General features: G+C 51.4%; 2 protein-coding genes across 3 annotated transcripts in view; both read right to left on the reverse strand.

Moving 5' to 3' along the window:
* Window positions 1–272: 272 nt before the first annotated feature.
* scaf11 (SR-related CTD-associated factor 11) lies at window positions 273–13,318 on the reverse strand. Its single transcript, XM_080022303.1, has 16 exons — window positions 13,197–13,318; window positions 11,820–11,869; window positions 11,028–11,155; window positions 10,659–10,715; window positions 10,481–10,530; window positions 10,291–10,379; window positions 10,179–10,216; window positions 9,760–9,803; window positions 9,339–9,482; window positions 8,125–8,198; window positions 7,310–7,647; window positions 5,521–7,258; window positions 3,763–4,115; window positions 2,370–2,507; window positions 1,903–2,022; window positions 273–1,323 (listed from the first exon to the last, which is right to left on the reverse strand). Exons 2-16 carry the CDS (start codon window positions 11,836–11,838, stop codon window positions 1,228–1,230), a joined length of 3,426 nt encoding a protein of 1,141 aa, XP_079878429.1. The 5' UTR covers window positions 11,839–11,869; window positions 13,197–13,318; the 3' UTR covers window positions 273–1,227.
* Window positions 13,319–15,974: 2,656 nt separating this feature from the next.
* arid2 (AT-rich interactive domain 2) overlaps window positions 15,975–17,643 on the reverse strand; it is a 46,695-nt gene continuing 45,026 nt past the window's right edge. For both annotated transcript variants that reach the window (XM_080022148.1, XM_080022147.1), the window contains exon 21: window positions 15,975–17,637. In XM_080022148.1, coding sequence (XP_079878274.1) covers window positions 17,526–17,637 — 112 coding nt within the window. In that variant the 3' untranslated portion in view covers window positions 15,975–17,525. The remainder of the gene's footprint in view (window positions 17,638–17,643) is intronic.

Raw genomic sequence — 17,643 nt, forward strand, 5'->3', positions numbered from 1 at the left:
ATTTATATAAAACGTTACAGCTTATCTACTTAATTATTGTGTATGATATACACACATACTGTGTGTGTGTGTGTGTATATATATATACACATACATATACACACACACACACGGTATATGTATATACTGTTTATAGTGAACACAAGATAAATGTAAGTTTCCATGGAAACAGAAGACTGGACTGACAGGTGCTCTCATATTTGTTTTGTTCACAGTTGTTTGTGTTGTTGTTGATGTTGTTGTGAAGGTAACAAACACAAGTCGACAGCGGCTCATCTCTCGTATCTTTATTTATCCCTTAACATCAAACCAGGCACCGCTCAGACGTAACGCGCTCACAGCTGATTGGCCGGCCCACTTCCTGTTCCGCAGCCAATGGGGTCCCTGAAGCGGCCACACACAATAATCAATGAGGACGACGCCGCTCGTCCCCTCACGGAGCTTCGTGAAAATACAACGGCGGCAGATTCGGTCTAACGGGCCGGGCCCCTGCTGAGGTACGCCCAGCGCTACTGGGCCCTCACACCAAGTACCCCGGGACCCCACAAAGTACTCCGGGTCCCCAGGAAGTACTCCGGCTCATCGGGAAGTACTCTGGGCAACCAGAAATACTCTAGGCCCCCAGGGAGTACGCTGAGTCGCTAGATAGTACTCTCAACCCCAATCAGTATTCTGAATACCAACAATTACCCTGGACCTAACACAGTAGGGAAGACTGCAGGACCCCAGGACCAAAGAACTGCAAGACCCCAGGAAGTACCTTGAGTCCCAGGAAGTACTCCATGCTCAGGAAGTACTCTAGGTCCACCAAACAGTAGGTGCACAAGAGCGCTACGGGGTTCCAGGAAGTACTCTGTCCCCACAGGAAGTACACTGGGCCCCACACTGTAGGAACACAAAGGACCGCTGGTGCCTGGAAGTACTCAGGATCCCAGGTAGGATTCTTGGTCCCAGGAAGTACTCCGGGCCTGACAGTAGTTTCTCCAAAGTTCAGTATCAATCTATGCAAAATAAAGGGCTCTCGCGTTACAATTCGTGATCAGATAAAACTTCTCTCCGGACAAAATATGGCGATCTATAGAAAAGAAATGAAAGGAAAAAACAAAACAAAAAAAACTTCATTGAAAAGAAACAGATATCAAAACTGGGGGGGTGGGTGGGGGGGTTGCGCCGTCCCCGAATTCCAGCCATCAGTTGCTTTGTTGTGGTCGTTGTCGAGGCAACGGCTCATTTCCTGCGAGCGTGTTTGTATTTGTCCACGTAGGCTTTGATCATGTTGGACACTTTACTGGAGTTCACCTCCCCGCTCTTACTGTGACACACCTGGAGAGAGACAGACAGGAGAGACGTTAGCACCCAAAGTTCACCGTTCCAGATTCTTCAACTGCCACGCCCACTCTGTGATAACACACCTGCAGGAGAGGAGGTGTGGCGTGGGGGTGGGATGGTTTGAGCAGCCACACCTGACCTGGATCGAGGCGATCGGGTCAGGGTGGCTGCATACCTGCTGCTCGTTGATTGGTCTCGGGAGCAGCAGGTAAAACCCCCCCCCCCCCCACGCCATGTCTGTCTGCTCCGGGCTTGTTCCACCTGCCAACTCTCTACCATAAACTGATGCCCACCACCCGTCATCTGCGTCTCTTTGCCAGTTTCCTTAAACACCACTTGGGTGGAGCGTGGCAGGTGGAACTGCCACGGAACGTTTTGCAACACGTCCGCATTGAAACGTCCAAATTAACGGAGATAAGTCAAACAACTGGCTCAGAAAATACAAATATAGATTTCCACTTAGTTGTGGTTTAGTTAAAAAAAAAAAACATTTCCTGCCTTGAATTACAACTTTTATCCAGTTAATTGTTAAATGTGAGTGTTGGGCGGGGACAAAGCGGGCGGGGCTCCTACCTTCTCCACGGCCTTTCGCACGATCTCCTTGTACTCGTCCTTGGAGATCTCCTTCCTCTGGTAGAAGGGTTTGATGGCCGACTTCACCTCGTTGACGGCTCTCTCCTGGATCTGCTGCTTCTGAGGGCGGAACCCAAAAATATACTCAACATTCAGACATTGAACTGAAAACGTCCAGACCAGAGGATCCAGACCCATGAAAACGTCCCGACCGGAGGGAGTCACCAGAAGTGACTCAGACTCCTTTAAAAGATTTGTTTGTCATTCGTCCTCCCGCTGCGCAGTTCAGCCCAAGCAAAAACTAGATTAACTGTCTCACTTCTGCTCTTCCATTGTAGCACCACATTCTAGCGTTAGCGTTAGCATGTGGGCGGAGTGAGACAAGGCACATGATATGAAGTGGTCGCCCGTGGCAACGGTCATTTCAAACAGGTGAGCGGGCGCTATGTAGACGAAGGGCGTGGTACCTTCTCCTTCTTGGAGCTGTGGCCGTGCTGGGTGGTGGAGGAGGGCAGCGCCTGGCTCTGCAGCGAGGGGGCCCAGCTGGCTTTGGTCTGAGGGGCCGGTGGCGGGGGCTTCCCATAAGCCAGCATGGCACCAGGCATCTGGAGGAGGGAAGAGGGGGACGAGGAAGGGGAGGGGGAGGAGGATGGAGAAGTTGGAGAGGAGGTGGTAGGGGAGGAGGAGGAGGAAGAAGAGGACTGAGTCAAGTGTAAAAAGGTGGATGACAGTCAGCTGTGATTGATCACCTTTCTGATGAAAAAGCACAGGATCAATAGAAGTTGTTTACATTGAAATTACTGTTGTTTCATATCATATTACATTTCACTGCATATATGTATGAAAGTATGTATATGTGACAAATAAAAATCTTGAATCTTGTTATCTTTCAGATTGAAATACATATTTAAAACATAAATAACAGAACGCAGCATCAGTCTGTTGACGTCACATCAGTTTAGACCCCAAAAAGAATGATCTTGAAGGTTTTATTATAATATTTATGTTTTACCAAATGTACAAGAATATATTAATAATCAAACCACAAATAACTAAAAACAAGGAGAAAACACTTAAATACACATACAGACCAAAAAATACACAAATAAATATCCTGCAATGGAGAAGAACTGGCGATAAAACTGTATTTATATGTATTTAAGAAAATGTTACTTTCTTTTTAAAAGTTTAAAACAATGTTTTTCTCTTCTAAATAAGTCGTGTTTGACTGTGGGGGGAGGGGGGAGACGGGGTTAAAGGTCATTGGTGGTTGTTTTCATTTGGATACGTTCATCTGATTGGAGGGGGGGTGTCCAGGAGAGTGGCTAATTGAATATGAATGTACTTTAATATTTATTCATATATTTAAAATATTAAAAATGTTTCATAATAAAAATAAACAAAACCAGTACTACAACAGCTATAAACTCAAAAGCAGAGATTCACTTCCCCACTGAAGTTTCACAATTTGCATTTTAAAGTCTGGACAAAGCTGTTTTCGGAGTTGACCAACCGTCCACCGACGCGCCGCTTTCACACCGATGCTTCTGGTGTGTAAACAAAGAGCAGCTGCTTTTATTTTTTTAACCTGTTAAATATTTCTAATAAACAACAAAATGAATGTGGTCATTTTGACAGCAGGAGTGAAAATACAACTCTGAGACACCAGTTGTCAAGGTGCGGGTCCGTTAACAACGGGTGCCTCCGTTTTAGTTTTCACGCTTGTGGGCGCGGTCACAACACGGATGCGGGAAGTACCATTTGGCCCCCGGACGCCTGGGAAGGAGGAAAGGTCAAGTTTCCTGTCGACGTAGCAACAATTCCCAAAATGCATGCTGGGATATCCGGGCGTAACCGTACCTGAGCCATGTGAGCGTCGGGCTGAGCCGCCGTCGCCATGGCGTGGCCGCCCTGCTGCAGGGGCGGGGGAGGCGGCGGCGGGGGCGGCAGGCCCTGCGCCCCTCCCACGGCGGCGGGCATCTGGAGGAGCGGCACGGCGGGGTGCAGGTGCACGGGGACCTGCGGGGGCGGCGCCATGGCGTAGGGGGCGGCCGACTGCAGGCTGACCGGCGGCGCCCCCCGCAGCGGAGGGGGGTAGAGGTGGTGGTGTGGGACGCTCAGCTGCGGGGGGTGGGGGAGCAGGCCGCTCATCACGGGGACGGGGGCGTTGCCGGGGACAACCTGGGACGCGGCCTCAGCCTTGAAGAGGGCGTCTGAAGGGGAAGAAGAACGGGTCACAACGTGGCTAGACTTTTGGGACGTTTCGCAGGAGCCGGGCGAGCTGAGCCCCATCTGCAGCTGTGAGCTGCAGGGCTCCAGGTCGAGCCTGTGTTCGGTGGAAGGCCTCACGCAGCTGTTACCTCACGTCATCTGAAAACTGCTACTGTACTGCAAAGCCAACCTCAACCTCAACCTCAACCGAGTGGCGCTGCACTGCTGCACCGCTGAGAGTCCTTCACCTTATGGATATGGTTTGTGTTGTGATATCAAAGATAAAAATGCTCAACGGAGCATGATGCTGTGATGCGACGATGAGGAAACAAGTCAGAGTAGAGAAGGTGGTGGAGAGCAGCACCACGTCGTGGGAGGAGCACAGACGCTGCACTGTGTTGGAAAGTGACAAGACTCCAGCGGCTCCACCGCCTCTTTTATCCGTCAAATTGTATCAAATGTTTTGTTCACATTTATTCCGCGACCAAAAAAAATAAACATTATTTATGATGATTTATTGGGGCCGGAGTCGATTAAAATACTCTCAAACAAATGGGTGCACAGCATGTCAACCATTCATCTTTGTTTGATCTTTACCTCTAAGTAGTTATTGTTGAGCAGCCAGGTGGGTTTCGGGGGCTGATCCCCTTCATATTTACACCTGCATTTGTGTTTTCCTTTACATGAAGAGACAGTTCTATCATGAGCGGATGCAGATAAAGCTTGGTAACGCAGGAAATTAAGAGTTTGATGTTTTGATGGAACGACTGGACCGTGTCCAGCCGCTTTAAATACTATACTGTGAACACACACACACACACACACACACACACACACACACACACACACACACACACACACACACACACACACACACACACACACACACACACACACACACACACACACACACACACACCTTATTCTAATTGTTACCTGTTCATTTCGTGTTTTGTACGTTAATAAATTCAAATAATTGCCAAAACCCCTGTTTCTTTTTTAAAAGGACAACATCCATTTGGGACAAGTGAATTTGGCTTTTGAACGAGTTAAACATCTCAGCTTAAAGACGATGTCAAGCCCTGGACTAACGCAGCATGAGATACTGGGAGCTGTACTTCCCTCATCTCAGAGCCCAAACACACACAACAAAGCTTTGGCAGAGGTTTCATGCCTCGGCAAATTATAAATAGCACTAGATTTATGTTTTCCATGTAAATATGTCAGTGTTCTGATGTTTGTTTTGTTGTTGTTTTGCTTTTACGTTGCACTGGCTGTGGAAACTAGTTTCCTGCTGAGGACAAAAACAAGTATGAATCAGAGCTAGGCTAGCTGATCCCCTCTGCAGCCTTGCTTTGTGCTAATAGGATTAGTATGCAGCTCGCTGCCATCTCAGTTGTTACTGACCTGCCGGTTGCTCTTCCTCCTGCCTCCACCCTCCTCCTCCTCCTCCACCACCACCACTACTACCACCACCTCCTCGCTCCCTCCTGGAGTAGTAGTCCTGGACGTCGGCAGGAAGTGTCCTCCTCACAGCCCAGCTAGACGCTGAAGACCACCCCGAGCGGTCCACCATCGACTCCCCCTGCTCGCTGTCCATCCTGCGGCCGCCGCCCCGCGCCTCGTTGAAGCGGCTGTAGGCGTCGCTCCCTGAACCATTTCCTGAGAAGTTGTTCCTGTTCCTGCGTCCGTCCGCCGGCGCACCCTGCTGGTTGTAGAACGAGCGGCTGCAGCCTCGGCCTCGCTCAGAGCCGCCCCGCTCCCAGGAGCCCCCGCCGTCCCGGCCCTCGTTCCTGACTGCCTCAGTGACCCAGTCGGGGTTGCTGGACCGGAAGGGCTGCCGGTCCGGCGACGCCGCGGCCGGCGGAACACCGTTTTCCGAACGTCCCCCACCGCCACCTTGGAATCTTCGCGAGTCTCCGCCCGACCTCCAGCCGCCCGCCCGGTCCCGGCGCGGGGGCGATCGCTCCCTGGAGGGCGGGCGCTCGGCACTGGGTCCCCGCCGACGTCCTCTGCTGCGGGATGCGGACCGAGACCTGGACCGGGATCTGGATTTGGAGCGCCGGCGCTTCCTGTCGCGGCTGCGTTCTCGGCGGGCGTCGCGCTCGCGGCTTCGTGGGCGGGACGAGCGTCTGGATGGCGGGCTGGCGTCCTGCCCCGTGCTGCGCTCCCTGGAGCGGGAGCGGCGGGAAGAGTCCCTCCTGGACTCCCTCCCACGGTCCCAGGTGGAGGAGGGCGAGTGGAAGCGAGAGCGCCTCTGGCGGCCGTTCTTCCTCTCCGGACTCCTCTCCCTCCTCCTCTCGTCACCTCCCCCCTCCACCCGAGGCGCCTCGTCGCTCTCATCGCTCGCTCCTCCTGCGGGGGGGGAGTGGTGAGAGGGGCTGGCGATGCCGGCGGGGGGTCCCTCCGGGGGTCCCTCCAGGCTCTTGGGGATCAGAGGGTCTGAGGCGGGGGCTCCGACCGGGCTGCTCGGCCGGCTGCAGTCAATGGGGACGGTGTTGACGTGGTCCTCCGTGGTAGCGTCCTCCACCACGGCCCCTGGGTCACAGGTCCCCGGGGCCTCGGGGGGTGTTGACGTGGCGGCAGCGTCTGGATCTCCAGCGTCAGGGGCACGGTGCGACTCCGCGGTGGCGGAGCCGGGACCGGCCGACTTTCCGGACTGCTCCGCCTCTGCTTCATGTTTGACTGTGGGTGAGGCGGCGTGTGCTGCCACCGCACCGTCAGTCCAGTTGTCTTTCATGGAGCCGGGCGTGGGGGGGCTCCCCGCTGGCCCGCTGGGGGAGTCTGGAGGCGAGGGCGAGTCGCTGTTCTGGCCCTGGGGAGCCGGGCTGCCGGGACACCGCTCCTCCTCTTTCTCGCCTGCAGAGTGGACCTCAGGGCTGTACGGGGCGGAGTCCGAGCGCAGGGACAGCTTCTCCACCTCCTCCACGTCGTCCACCTCCTCCTCCTCCTCCTCGTCTGTTTGTCCGTCCGTCTCGTCCTCTCGCTCAGGCTGTTCCAGGCTCTCACCGCCCCCCCCCAGGTGGCTGTCGGCATCAACAAGGGGGGGGCTGCCGGGCTCGGTGGGGGGGCGCTCTGCATCCGAACCCCCACCGGCATCCGAGTTCTCCGCCTCCTGCATCACACCTCCTTCCTCCTCCTCCTCCTCCTCTTCCCCCCCTTGCACCTCTTCATCCCCCACCCCCCCCTCCTCCTCATCCTCTTCCTCCTCTTCCTCTTCGCTTGCCACTCGGGCAGGGGTCTTCCTCTTGGCGGGGGCTTTTGCCCTCCGCCTTGGCTTCCGATTGGGCGGCTGCTTGCCCTTCCTCCTGGCGGGGGCCGGGGCGGGGTTCCCAGAGGATGCGTCCGAGTCCCCGGAGCAGGACGGGGAGCCAGGGTCCGAGGCGGGGGCTTCCTCCTGTGTTTTGCTGCTGCTGCGCCTGGAGCGCCGGGCGGCCACGGGCGCCGCCTGCTTGGGGGGAGCTTTGGACCCGGAGGCCCGGCCCCCTCGCCCCCCCTTGGTGGAGGTGACGGCGCAGACCCGCCCCTGGAAAACTGCAGGAGCAGAGGAGTGATGTCAGCAACCATCCACATTCAGACATTTACTGCGGCGACCAACTAGAAGTCATGTGGTGGTTATGGCAACACAGATGGGTTTGATGTTCGGTCCCAAATGAATGAACACGGTCAGAAATGAAACAGCATTGTTTAGACAACGTTTTCAACATGGAAGTGATAACACACAGGGACCAGGTCTGTGTTTAGTGGTATAACTGGTATTACATTACATTGATCAGACGCTTTTATCCAAAGCGACTTACAATTATTCAAACAGCGACGGACGCAGCCATCAGGAGCAATTAGGGGTTAAGTGTCTTGCTCAAGGACACTACAGCATGCTAGCAGGAGGAGCCTGGGATCCAAGCAGCAACCTTTAGATGACTAGACCACCAGCTCTACCGCCTGAGCTACCATCCCCGAGCAACTGGTATCTCTAGTGGTATAACTAGTATGACTAGTCTCATGACTCACCGCCAGAGGACGCAGTGGGGCTGAACGGGGAGGGGAACAGACCGTTGCTCCAGTTCAATGATGGAAAACTGTGTCTGTGAAAACAAAACATTCCAAGTGTTTCCCACAGAATCACATTCAATTGGTGGTGTAGCTGGCTGGGGGGCGGGGCTGGGCCGGGGGCGGGGCCAGGACCATTAACAGCGTGACAGAGAGGGCCCCTGTTACGCACCGTGCTTTTTTCTTGTTCAGTAAGGAAATTAAGTAAAACACAATATATGTAAAATAAAAACACTGGCCCTTTCTCAATGTGTGTTCTTGTCTGTACTTGTGAAACGTCATCAGTCGCAGCCCAAGTACTGTTCCAATTCAAAGTACGCATCAAATGCCAGGATGTGGACTTGCTCCGCCCATTTGATGGAGGATGCATGGGTGGTGACTTGTGTGGACTTGGGACAGACAAGTATCCCACAATGCATTTGGTAGAATGACCGTCCTGCGTCCCTCCCGTCCCCGGCAGTCAGTACTCCCCAGTCCAACTACCAAGTCCCCAAGTGAGGACTTCACGTCCTTGGTGTTGAGAAACGACCTGTTTTTATTTGCTTTGCTCCCTCTTCAGCGTGTCCATGACGCATGGAGGAGGGATCCACTACACGGCCTCATCTCTGATCAACGACATCATATTCACAGAAGTAAAGATGAACAAACCCTTTTTATTCTTCTTCTTTGTGGAAAAATAAAACGTGATTGGGCCAATTTTAGATGTTTGTTTTTTTATGAACTGAAACATTTGTCCTTAATTACCTTTCATCTACTTTTCACATGAATCAGACGCTTCTGGCGGTGAATAGTGTTACCACTCGCCTCTTTTATGTGATTGGCTAAGTGCCCCTGTCCGCAACGAGACCACGCCCGTGTCTCCGCAACGAGACCACGCCCGTGTCCGCAACGAGACCACGCCCGTGTCCGCAACGAGACCACGCCCGTGTCCGCAACGAGACCACGCCCGTGTCTCCGCCGTTGTCGCATTTCTTCTTTTTTGTTTTAACCCCAAAAACAGATTTAAAATAAAAGAAACGTTGAGGTGGGAATTGTAAATGTTGAAATACACCAAGCGAGTCCTGGAAACGGTCACCGTGGCAACGACATCCCCCGGCAACGACGGCCACCCTGACAGTGTTGACATTCTGCTCCCCATGACAAACAGCTCAACAGGGCGTCGGCTTGCTGGCTACCTGGGGGCGGGGCCTCCGGCCGCCACGCACGGCGCCGGGGGGCGGAGCCAGGGACACGCCTCCGTCTGGCGGCGACACTGTTTGCTCTCCACCTCAAAGGGAAGCTCCTGCTCCTCCTCCTCCGTCACCCAGACCGACTCCGACCTGCAGGTAAACAAAACAATGTGATCACATTGTTCCCGACTCCACCCGGAAACAACAGCAGCATCGTGGAGTCAGCTTGTGTTGCAAGAGCCAAACCCAGTCGTCTGAAACCACCGGCTCCATCAGAGCTGCAGCTCCGTCAGCGATGGAGCACGACCCTTCCTACATCGTGTTTAAATGTGTTTCATTTGCGATGACGACATGTTGTGAGGTTATTATGGGATAGGGAGGAAGGTTGGGAAAGGTGACTGTGAGGGCGTGGCCGCATTTCTCTTACATGTCCAACAGGGACCAGGAGCAGCACTGGACTCCGCCCTTCACCTGGATCACAAGACAAAGCACAACAACAGGATCAAGCCAGTGCGACCTTCCACCTTTGAGGTGCTGATCCACGACCCCGTGTCGGGGCCAGAGATCCAACTACAAACGTCAGAAATCCACACGTTTGACGTAAAAACAAAAGGCGTCGACGCAAACGGAAGAAAAATCCTCATTTCAAACCAACTTCCTCAATTTTCACCATTTTTTGAAACTTTTTTTCGTTTTTCAATTATTTTCAAACGGACGACTACGCCCGAAGGTGGAGTCAACCCATCACATCCAAATGTAGACGAGTACAAGTACAACACCGGCGCATATTACTTCACGGATCGATACAGGAAATTTTTAAATAATGAAGTTAAATAAAATTCGAACCTTGTTGGTGCCGGTGGAGGAGGGACGGGCGTAGCCGCCTGGAGAGGAAGGAGAAGTTAAAAACAACAAAACACCACCTTCACCTCAGCGGTGACATCCAACACAAACCTACATTTCCTGATCAGGCCTTTACATGTAGCGTCCGCCGCCGCCGCCTCCTCCTCCTCCTCCCCCCGTCTCACTCGTCTTCCTTTCGGAGTTCTGACGGAGACAGGGGGAGGGGGGTGGGGGTTAGACGGGGGGTGGGGGTTGGACGCCGACCAAACACCATCATTTGACGTTTAAAAGTTTTACGTTCTCACTTCAAACAGTCGTCTGGTTCCGTTTGACCGAGGCGCTTCCGAAGCGGAACCTGGAGCGCAAGAGAAGGCGACAAATACCAACAAACAACCGCAGACAAGCTTGTACATTAAAACACAAAGTGAGTTCAACGCAAACATTTATCTTGTGTGTTTGAAAACACGGCGGTGAGGTTCAGACCTGCAGGCGGCTCAGCGCAGGATCCAACCTGACGCTCAGGAACACACGCCACGGAGACTGAAGCGACGCAGAGAAATATCAAAACATACCGTCAAATCGACAAGGTTAAAGATCTAAAGCTGCCACTAAACGCTAAAGCTGATGGAAAACAACAGAAAGATACAAAGCTCACGTATGCAAATGAACAGAATAACTAAACAATACGTTATTAAATAAAATCAAGCATCACAGCTCTAAATTCACTTTCTTTCCCTGAAAATGAAAGCAAATATAATTGGTAACAATAATGCTAACAACAGTTACGCTAATCACAATAATGATAATAATAACGCTAATAACAGTTATTTTCACAACAATAATGCTAGTGACCTGGGCCCAGGTGAGGAGGCAGCCAAGGCAGAAGCGGTGGTTGCAGCTGTCGGGCGTGGCCAGGTCAGTCCCCGGAAGGACCCCCAGGCAGATAGGACACCTCTCCAGCGCGTCGGGCCCCTGGCTGCCTGCACACAACACCGCACCGTCAGGGAGACCGAGGCGACGGAAAAGTTTCCGGAGTCGACGGCGCCCCGCCCCCGTCAAATAAACTATGCAAATGAGCTCTGACGTTGCAAGGTCCAAACTGCCAGGCCGACTCCAGGCCCGTCAGAACAAGCTGGAGTTCCTGGAAACTACCAACTGATCTATCCGCCCCTTTCCCCGACACCGTTTCATCGTTCCGCGTCCAAGTGTTGTCCCTGCGCATTTTGGGTAATCCTGTTGTTGTCATGCACACTGATTGGCTGCAGAACAGGAGTTGGTGTATGACCATATTTGGGGATATCCCAAAATGCAGCCCCGCCCACCGCACACCCAGACCCTGGATTGTCATTCGATCAGAAACATTTTGTTGAAATGAGTGAAAGTTACAGAGTAAATACAACGGAACCAGGAAGTGAAGCTCAAACCCCATTGGCTGACAGAGCCCACTTGAACAGCCGGAGCAGGACGGATGTAAGAGGATGTTACAATGGTTAGAATGCATCATGCGAGTGGTGTTTTTAGGAGCTGGGGAGCACAACACGCCCCCTTTAGCGGCGCCTGTTTGGAGAGCCACGCCCAGAAACACCAGAGCACCAACACCGAGGCGTCTCCCCGTGGATCCCGTCGCCGCTCCACCCAACTCACCGTTCCCGGGTCCCGTCATGTCGCTCGCCCTCGGTTGCCCCCGGTGACGGCTGGAACGGAGACAGGAAATGACATCACAGGTTTGTCGACCCGCACAGATTACACACCATCCGGTGAGTTTCAAAGTAAAAGCTCCAGTTTTTTAGGTGAGAGCTAGCAAAGCGCTAACTGCTCCTCTGTATCCTGCAGACGGCTTTCAAGGGAGATTCCACTGTAGAGCAACGTGACTCTGGAAGCAGTTTGAATTCTGTCTGTAGCAGGTAGCATGTATTGCTATTCTCCCTTGTAAGTCGCTTTGGATAAAAGCGTCTGCTAAATGACTAAATGTAAATGTAAATGTAAATGTAGCAGGTAGCATGTAGCCGCTGCTCATGTTGACGCAGGGTTAAGTTTCCCTGTTTTTAATGCGACGGTGTCTGGAGGGAGACCCCGCCGATCGCAGCGACAGCCTCATGGAGCCCTTGGTGGTGGTGATGGGTGTCTTTATATTTTAATTTCCTCAAACTTCCTCTTGGAGGAGGAGGCGCCGCAAGCACAACCACAACAAATCAAATAACTCTCAAAAAACTACAGGAATTAGGGGAAAATGTTCTTTCCCAGAGTTATACGAGAAGCTAACTGTGTTAGCTCAGTGCATGGCGGCAGGGGGGTTCAGCTAGCCTAGCCCAATGAGGAGAGACAGATGGGTTCAGCTAGCCTAGCTCAATGCGTGGCGGCAGAGGGGTTCAGCTAGCCTAGCTCAATGCGTGGCGGCAGAGGGGTTCAGCTAGCCTAGCTCAATGCGTGGCGGCAGAGGGGTTCAGCTAGCCTAGCTCCCCGTATCCCTTCCTAATAAATCTTGTATCGAGAGTAAAACACATTTTGGAAGTTGAACATAAAAATGAACAATAAACAACGAACGGGTCGGAGCTGCAGCAGATGAAGGAAGGAGCGTTGTGTCGGTGGAGCCGTCAGCCGAACCACCGTCACGTTCCACTAACTTACACTGAACGGAGCTAACCCCGTTGGCACGGAGCTAACGGGCTTGGCGAGGAGCTAACAGAGCTCTCGGGCCTAGCGGAGGGGGGCTCACAGCTAGCACCTCACAGCTAGCACTGTGCGAGCTAAAAACACAGCCCGCGTTAAGCAGAGTAGCAGCTTCCTTGTTAGCACCCGGGGCTAGGTGCTAGTTAGCACCCGGGGCTAGGTGCTAGTTAGCACCCGGGGCTAGGTGCTAGTTAGCACCCGGGGCTAGGTGCTAGTTAGCACCCGGGGCTAGGTGCTGTGCTACCCACCACAGCGGCTGCACTGAAGGTCACTAACAGGCTAACGGCTAACTGCTAAGGGCTAACTGGCTAACTGGCTAACAACAAGCAGCTAGCACTTTCGCTACTTTACCGGGAAGCGTTGCGGGGTTCTATCCGCCGTTGGCCACCTCGGACGCGGCGGGGCGGTGCAGCGGGAGTCCTGGCGCCGGAAGGCGGGGGAAGCGCTGGTTCTGCGTGGGTTTGGGAGACGGAGCTGCGCGTCGCTGTGGAAAAGTGGAAAACTCTCCGCGTCTCCGCCACATGTCTCCGTGTGACGGGGACCGGGGACTGGGGCGCCCCCCGCCGGCGACGCGCGGTACTGCAGCCGTGATGCGTTCAAGTCGCGTGGGACTAAATACTGAAATACTTAATACTTAAACACTTTATACTTAAGTATTTAAATACCAAATACTTAAATACTCAATACTAAATACTTAATACTCAATACTTAAATACTTAATACTCAATACTTAAATACTTAAATACTAAATACTTAAATACTTAATACATAATAAATCAATACTTAATACAATACTCAAATACTAAATATTTCAAGACTCAATACTTAAATACTTCATTCTTAAATACTTAAATATGACTACTACGTAGCACAAAATAGTTAAAAAGGGACAAAAACCCATTTTTTTTTGGAACATGAAGTTCAAGCCGTAGCCACGCCCACACGCGTGGCCACGCCCCTTTGAACGCCTGTAAACTGTGAATGTTTTGGTTGCTGCTCGAGCGGCGCCGCATCCTCCTCCCAGACGACCCCCGCTGCACCGTCCGCTTTGCTCCTCCCAGACGACCCCCGCTGCACCGTCCGCTTTGCTCCTCCCAGACGACCCCCGCTGCACCGTCCGCTTTGCTCCTCCCAGACGACCCCCGCTGCACCGTCCGCTTTGCTCCTCCCAGACGACCCCCGCTGCACCGTCCGCTTTGCTCCTCCCAGACGACCCCCGCTGCACCGTCCGCTTTGCTCCTTCTTCACTCTGAGTTGTGGTGAAACGAAGCGGAGACGTCTGGTTATTTGAACAGGTAAGGAGGGCGTGGCCGCCCCTCTCGCCACGCCCGTGCCTGGAGACTCACGTGTGTGCAAATAACATGAGTTTCCAGTTTCTTAAGGAAAAAGAAGAATAAACAACAAGATCCTCATCTGCATGAGGATCCTAAAAAAATACAAATCAAATAATATTAATAATAATAATATAAAAACAACCATAATACAACTACTACTACTACTAATAATAACATGAATGATATAAAAATAATAATATAAAATAATAAGAAGAATAATATAAAAATAATATATAACCATAACAATAATAAGAATAATAAAAATAACCATAATACAACTACTACTAATAATAATATGAATGATATAAAATAATAATATTGGAAAAAAAAATTAATAAAATAATAATAATATAAACACAATGACAAACACTTCATGATCTAATGCCATTCCTTCTCGCCCTAACATTATTATTATGATTATTATTAATTGTAATTATTATTATTTTGTTAATTTAATTCATATGTATTTTGTTCATGTGTATTTTGATAATATGTATTTTGTTCATATTCTCTCGTACGGGGTTGTGTGTGGTATACGTTTGTATCTTGCTCTTGCTGGTGTTTGTGCAGAGATAAGCTCCTCCTGCTCCTTCTGCTCCTCTGGCTCCTCCTGCTCCTCCTGCTCCTCCTGCTCCCAGGCTGCATCGCTTCCCCTTCGCCTCCACCCAACTTTCAGTTGCTGAGAGAAGAGAGCAGCCAGGTGCAGCAGGTTGTGAGGCGTCCACACCGCACCCTTCTACTCCCCCGCTCTCGTACGGAGAAACAGTCGTGCATGGCTGCTCTTATCTTGCACGTGCGCCACAACACTCAACTGCAGCCGCTCATTATTTTTTGAACACAGTGTATTATTGTGTGAAAAACGAAACTGGAGGGCGTGGTCACAAGACGAGGCCCAGCTCTTTGTGTGTCACAACTTCCCCCGGACTTTTTGCATGTTTTTGGGTCGTTACTGATGTTACAAGGAGGAAACCCCATGTGAGCACCGCGAGGACATGCAAACTCCACCCAGAAAGACCCCCCATCGGGAGATAACCCACCGGAGCACGGTGCCAACAGCGGCCAGGGTGGGAATCGAACCCATGACCTTCTTGCTGTGAGGCAGCGGTGCAAGCGCCGTGCCACTGTAATACTCTCCTATCCTGCAAAATACATTTTGTTCAGTGGAACAATAATAGTGAGTCCTAGCCAGGGTGGGATCAGGTTTATAATACACCGTAAATATATTCTCAATAAAAACAAACGTTAAAAAGCGATTGCGTCCACAATTGGTGCAGTTCTCCGCTGATCAATATTGTCAGCGTTTAAAACAACCAAACGGCGGCGGCGTGTGAACGGTGCAGGAGCACAGAACCTTCCGCACCAGGTGGTGAGTGGAGCACCAAGCTTCACGTCATTGAAACGTCTCCTTCACGCCGGTGAACAAGTGCAAAGGAGTCGTCGGGCGGTTAAACGGAGGGAAGGGATCGCCTGGACGCTGCACGGCGGCTTCCGGGAGAGAAGGAGAGCCGAAACAAACGCCGCTGTTCATATTCCCAGTGACCGCCTCCCGTCAGAGCCGAGGAGGCAGCGGCGTGTGAAATTGGGGTCTCACTTTTTATTTTTATTTATTTATTAATTTATTTATTTATTATTATTAGTGCCGATCAAACAGCTCAACCTTTTCGTGGCGTGGGACGTGCATACCTAGGGCTCACTTCCCGGGAGCTAGGCTAGCTGAACCCATCCGCAGCCCTGCATCGGGCTAACACAGTCAGCATGTCGGAGGTGAAGAAGCAGCCTTGAAGAAAAACGTGCAAAATGTTCAGTCTTTTATTTAAAAACTATAAACAGTCACCAAAGTAAATAAAGCCAATCTCTAACAGACTGTTAGGTCTATGTATAAGTCACACATCCTACCGAGTGAAATGAGGATGGGTGAGTGGCGCCTCCCCCACGCCTCCCCCTGGTCAAACGCTAGAAACACAACACACCGCGGAGGAGGAGGAGGAGGAGGAGGAGGAGGAGGAGGAGGACAAGAGCCGGAATGTGGCGTGGTCTTGAAGAATGAAAAAATAGTACGATAAAACTCCACACTAATATTAAAGATAGAAAAAGAAAAAGAAAAGCGGTGAAGTAAGTGTCATACCGTCACGTAACGCAAAAAAAAAAAAACAGCAAACAGGGAAAAGCCTGCGTAAAAAACTCCGTTTCGTATCTCAACCCATTTACAAAGTACAAAATAAGAAAATAAAAAGTGACAAAAAACGCTTACAGTGGATCCATGTTGTTTGTGTGTGTGGGGGCGGGGCCAGGGGCGGGGCAGAGGGGGCGGAGTCAGCAAACCTTCAAATTTTTTTGTTATGTTTTTCTTTTCCTGTTCTTCTACAAAATGACATGAGATATATTATTCATACTCTTTCAGCCAGCAAAATGAGTCCTACAAGGTTTTTTTTGTTTTTCATATATAATACAAAAAACACAGTTCCACAAAAAAAAACTGTTTCCCCGCCCCCTCTGCCTCCCACGCCCCGCCCCCTCCCGCCCCGCCCCATTTTTTAGCTTTACAGCATCAGTACCTTTGCAGAACTATTTACAGGGTTTTTAAAGTACATTCATCCACTGCTGAGTATAGAATCACATTAGATTACAAAGAGAACGGGGATCATATATATATATATAAAAAAAAAGATAAAAAAAAAACAAAACAAACTCAAAACAAACAAACCCAAATCTATGGCGCTGCATCGGAATCCTACCGGAGCGACGCCGCGTGAAACTCCATCGTTTTTTGTTTTTTTTTTAATATATATTCACAAATATTTACAGCGTTTCGTTCTCATTTCAGCGTGACGTTGTTTTTTCTTCCCATTAATAAATAAGTGAAAATATATCGACTCAAGTAAGAAAAAACAAAAACAAAAGGGAAAAAGCTACCAAGTCTGAAAAGAAAAACACACAAAACAAAAAAGAAAACAAAACAACGGCTTCTCCAAGCTCCGCCTCCTCCGTCCAGACCCCGCCCCCAGCCCCGCCCCCAGCCCCCCGCTCGTCCTCGGTCTGTGGCCGAACGGAACAAGAAGAAAAACAACAATGTGCTCGTTTTTTGGGGGGAGGCTTCATTGAAGGTGTGGGGGTGGGGGGGGGGTAGGGGGGTGGGGGTGGGCGTGGCAGTCCGAAGAGCCCCCCCCCCCCCAGCTGGTGGAAGACCCCTGTGGCAGTTTGTGGTGGAGGGGGGGGGCTGAGCGGGGAGAGGCCTCAGTCTGGGTGTAGTCACTCCGCCCCACCCCCCCCACCCGACCCTCACCCGACTACACCCGCTGTAGCTGCTGGGTGGGGGGTGGGGGGGTGGCGGGGGAGCCTGGGGGTCCTAGGTCTGGAGTGAACGCGTCAGTTCATAAAGGCATTTAGCGAGCGTGGTGGAGACCTCCATGCTGCTCAGAGCCAAGACCGAGAGATGGCTCTCATGCCTCTTCACCAGCCTGAGA

The sequence above is a fragment of the Zeus faber genome (genome assembly GCF_960531495.2).
Source record: "Zeus faber genome assembly, chromosome: 21".
Lineage (NCBI taxonomy): Eukaryota > Metazoa > Chordata > Actinopteri > Zeiformes > Zeidae > Zeus > Zeus faber.

What these genes read in the sequence shown, in the direction of transcription:
- scaf11 (XM_080022303.1), bottom strand. An exon ending in GCCTCCTCACCTGGGCCCAG is followed by an intron (nt 10,716 to 11,027) that starts GTCACTAGCATT and finishes GCGTCGCTTCAG; the next exon opens with TCTCCGTGGCGTGTGTTCCT. An exon ending in TCCTGGTCCCTGTTGGACAT is followed by an intron (nt 9,483 to 9,759) that starts GTAAGAGAAATG and finishes GTTTACCTGCAG; the next exon opens with GTCGGAGTCGGTCTGGGTGA.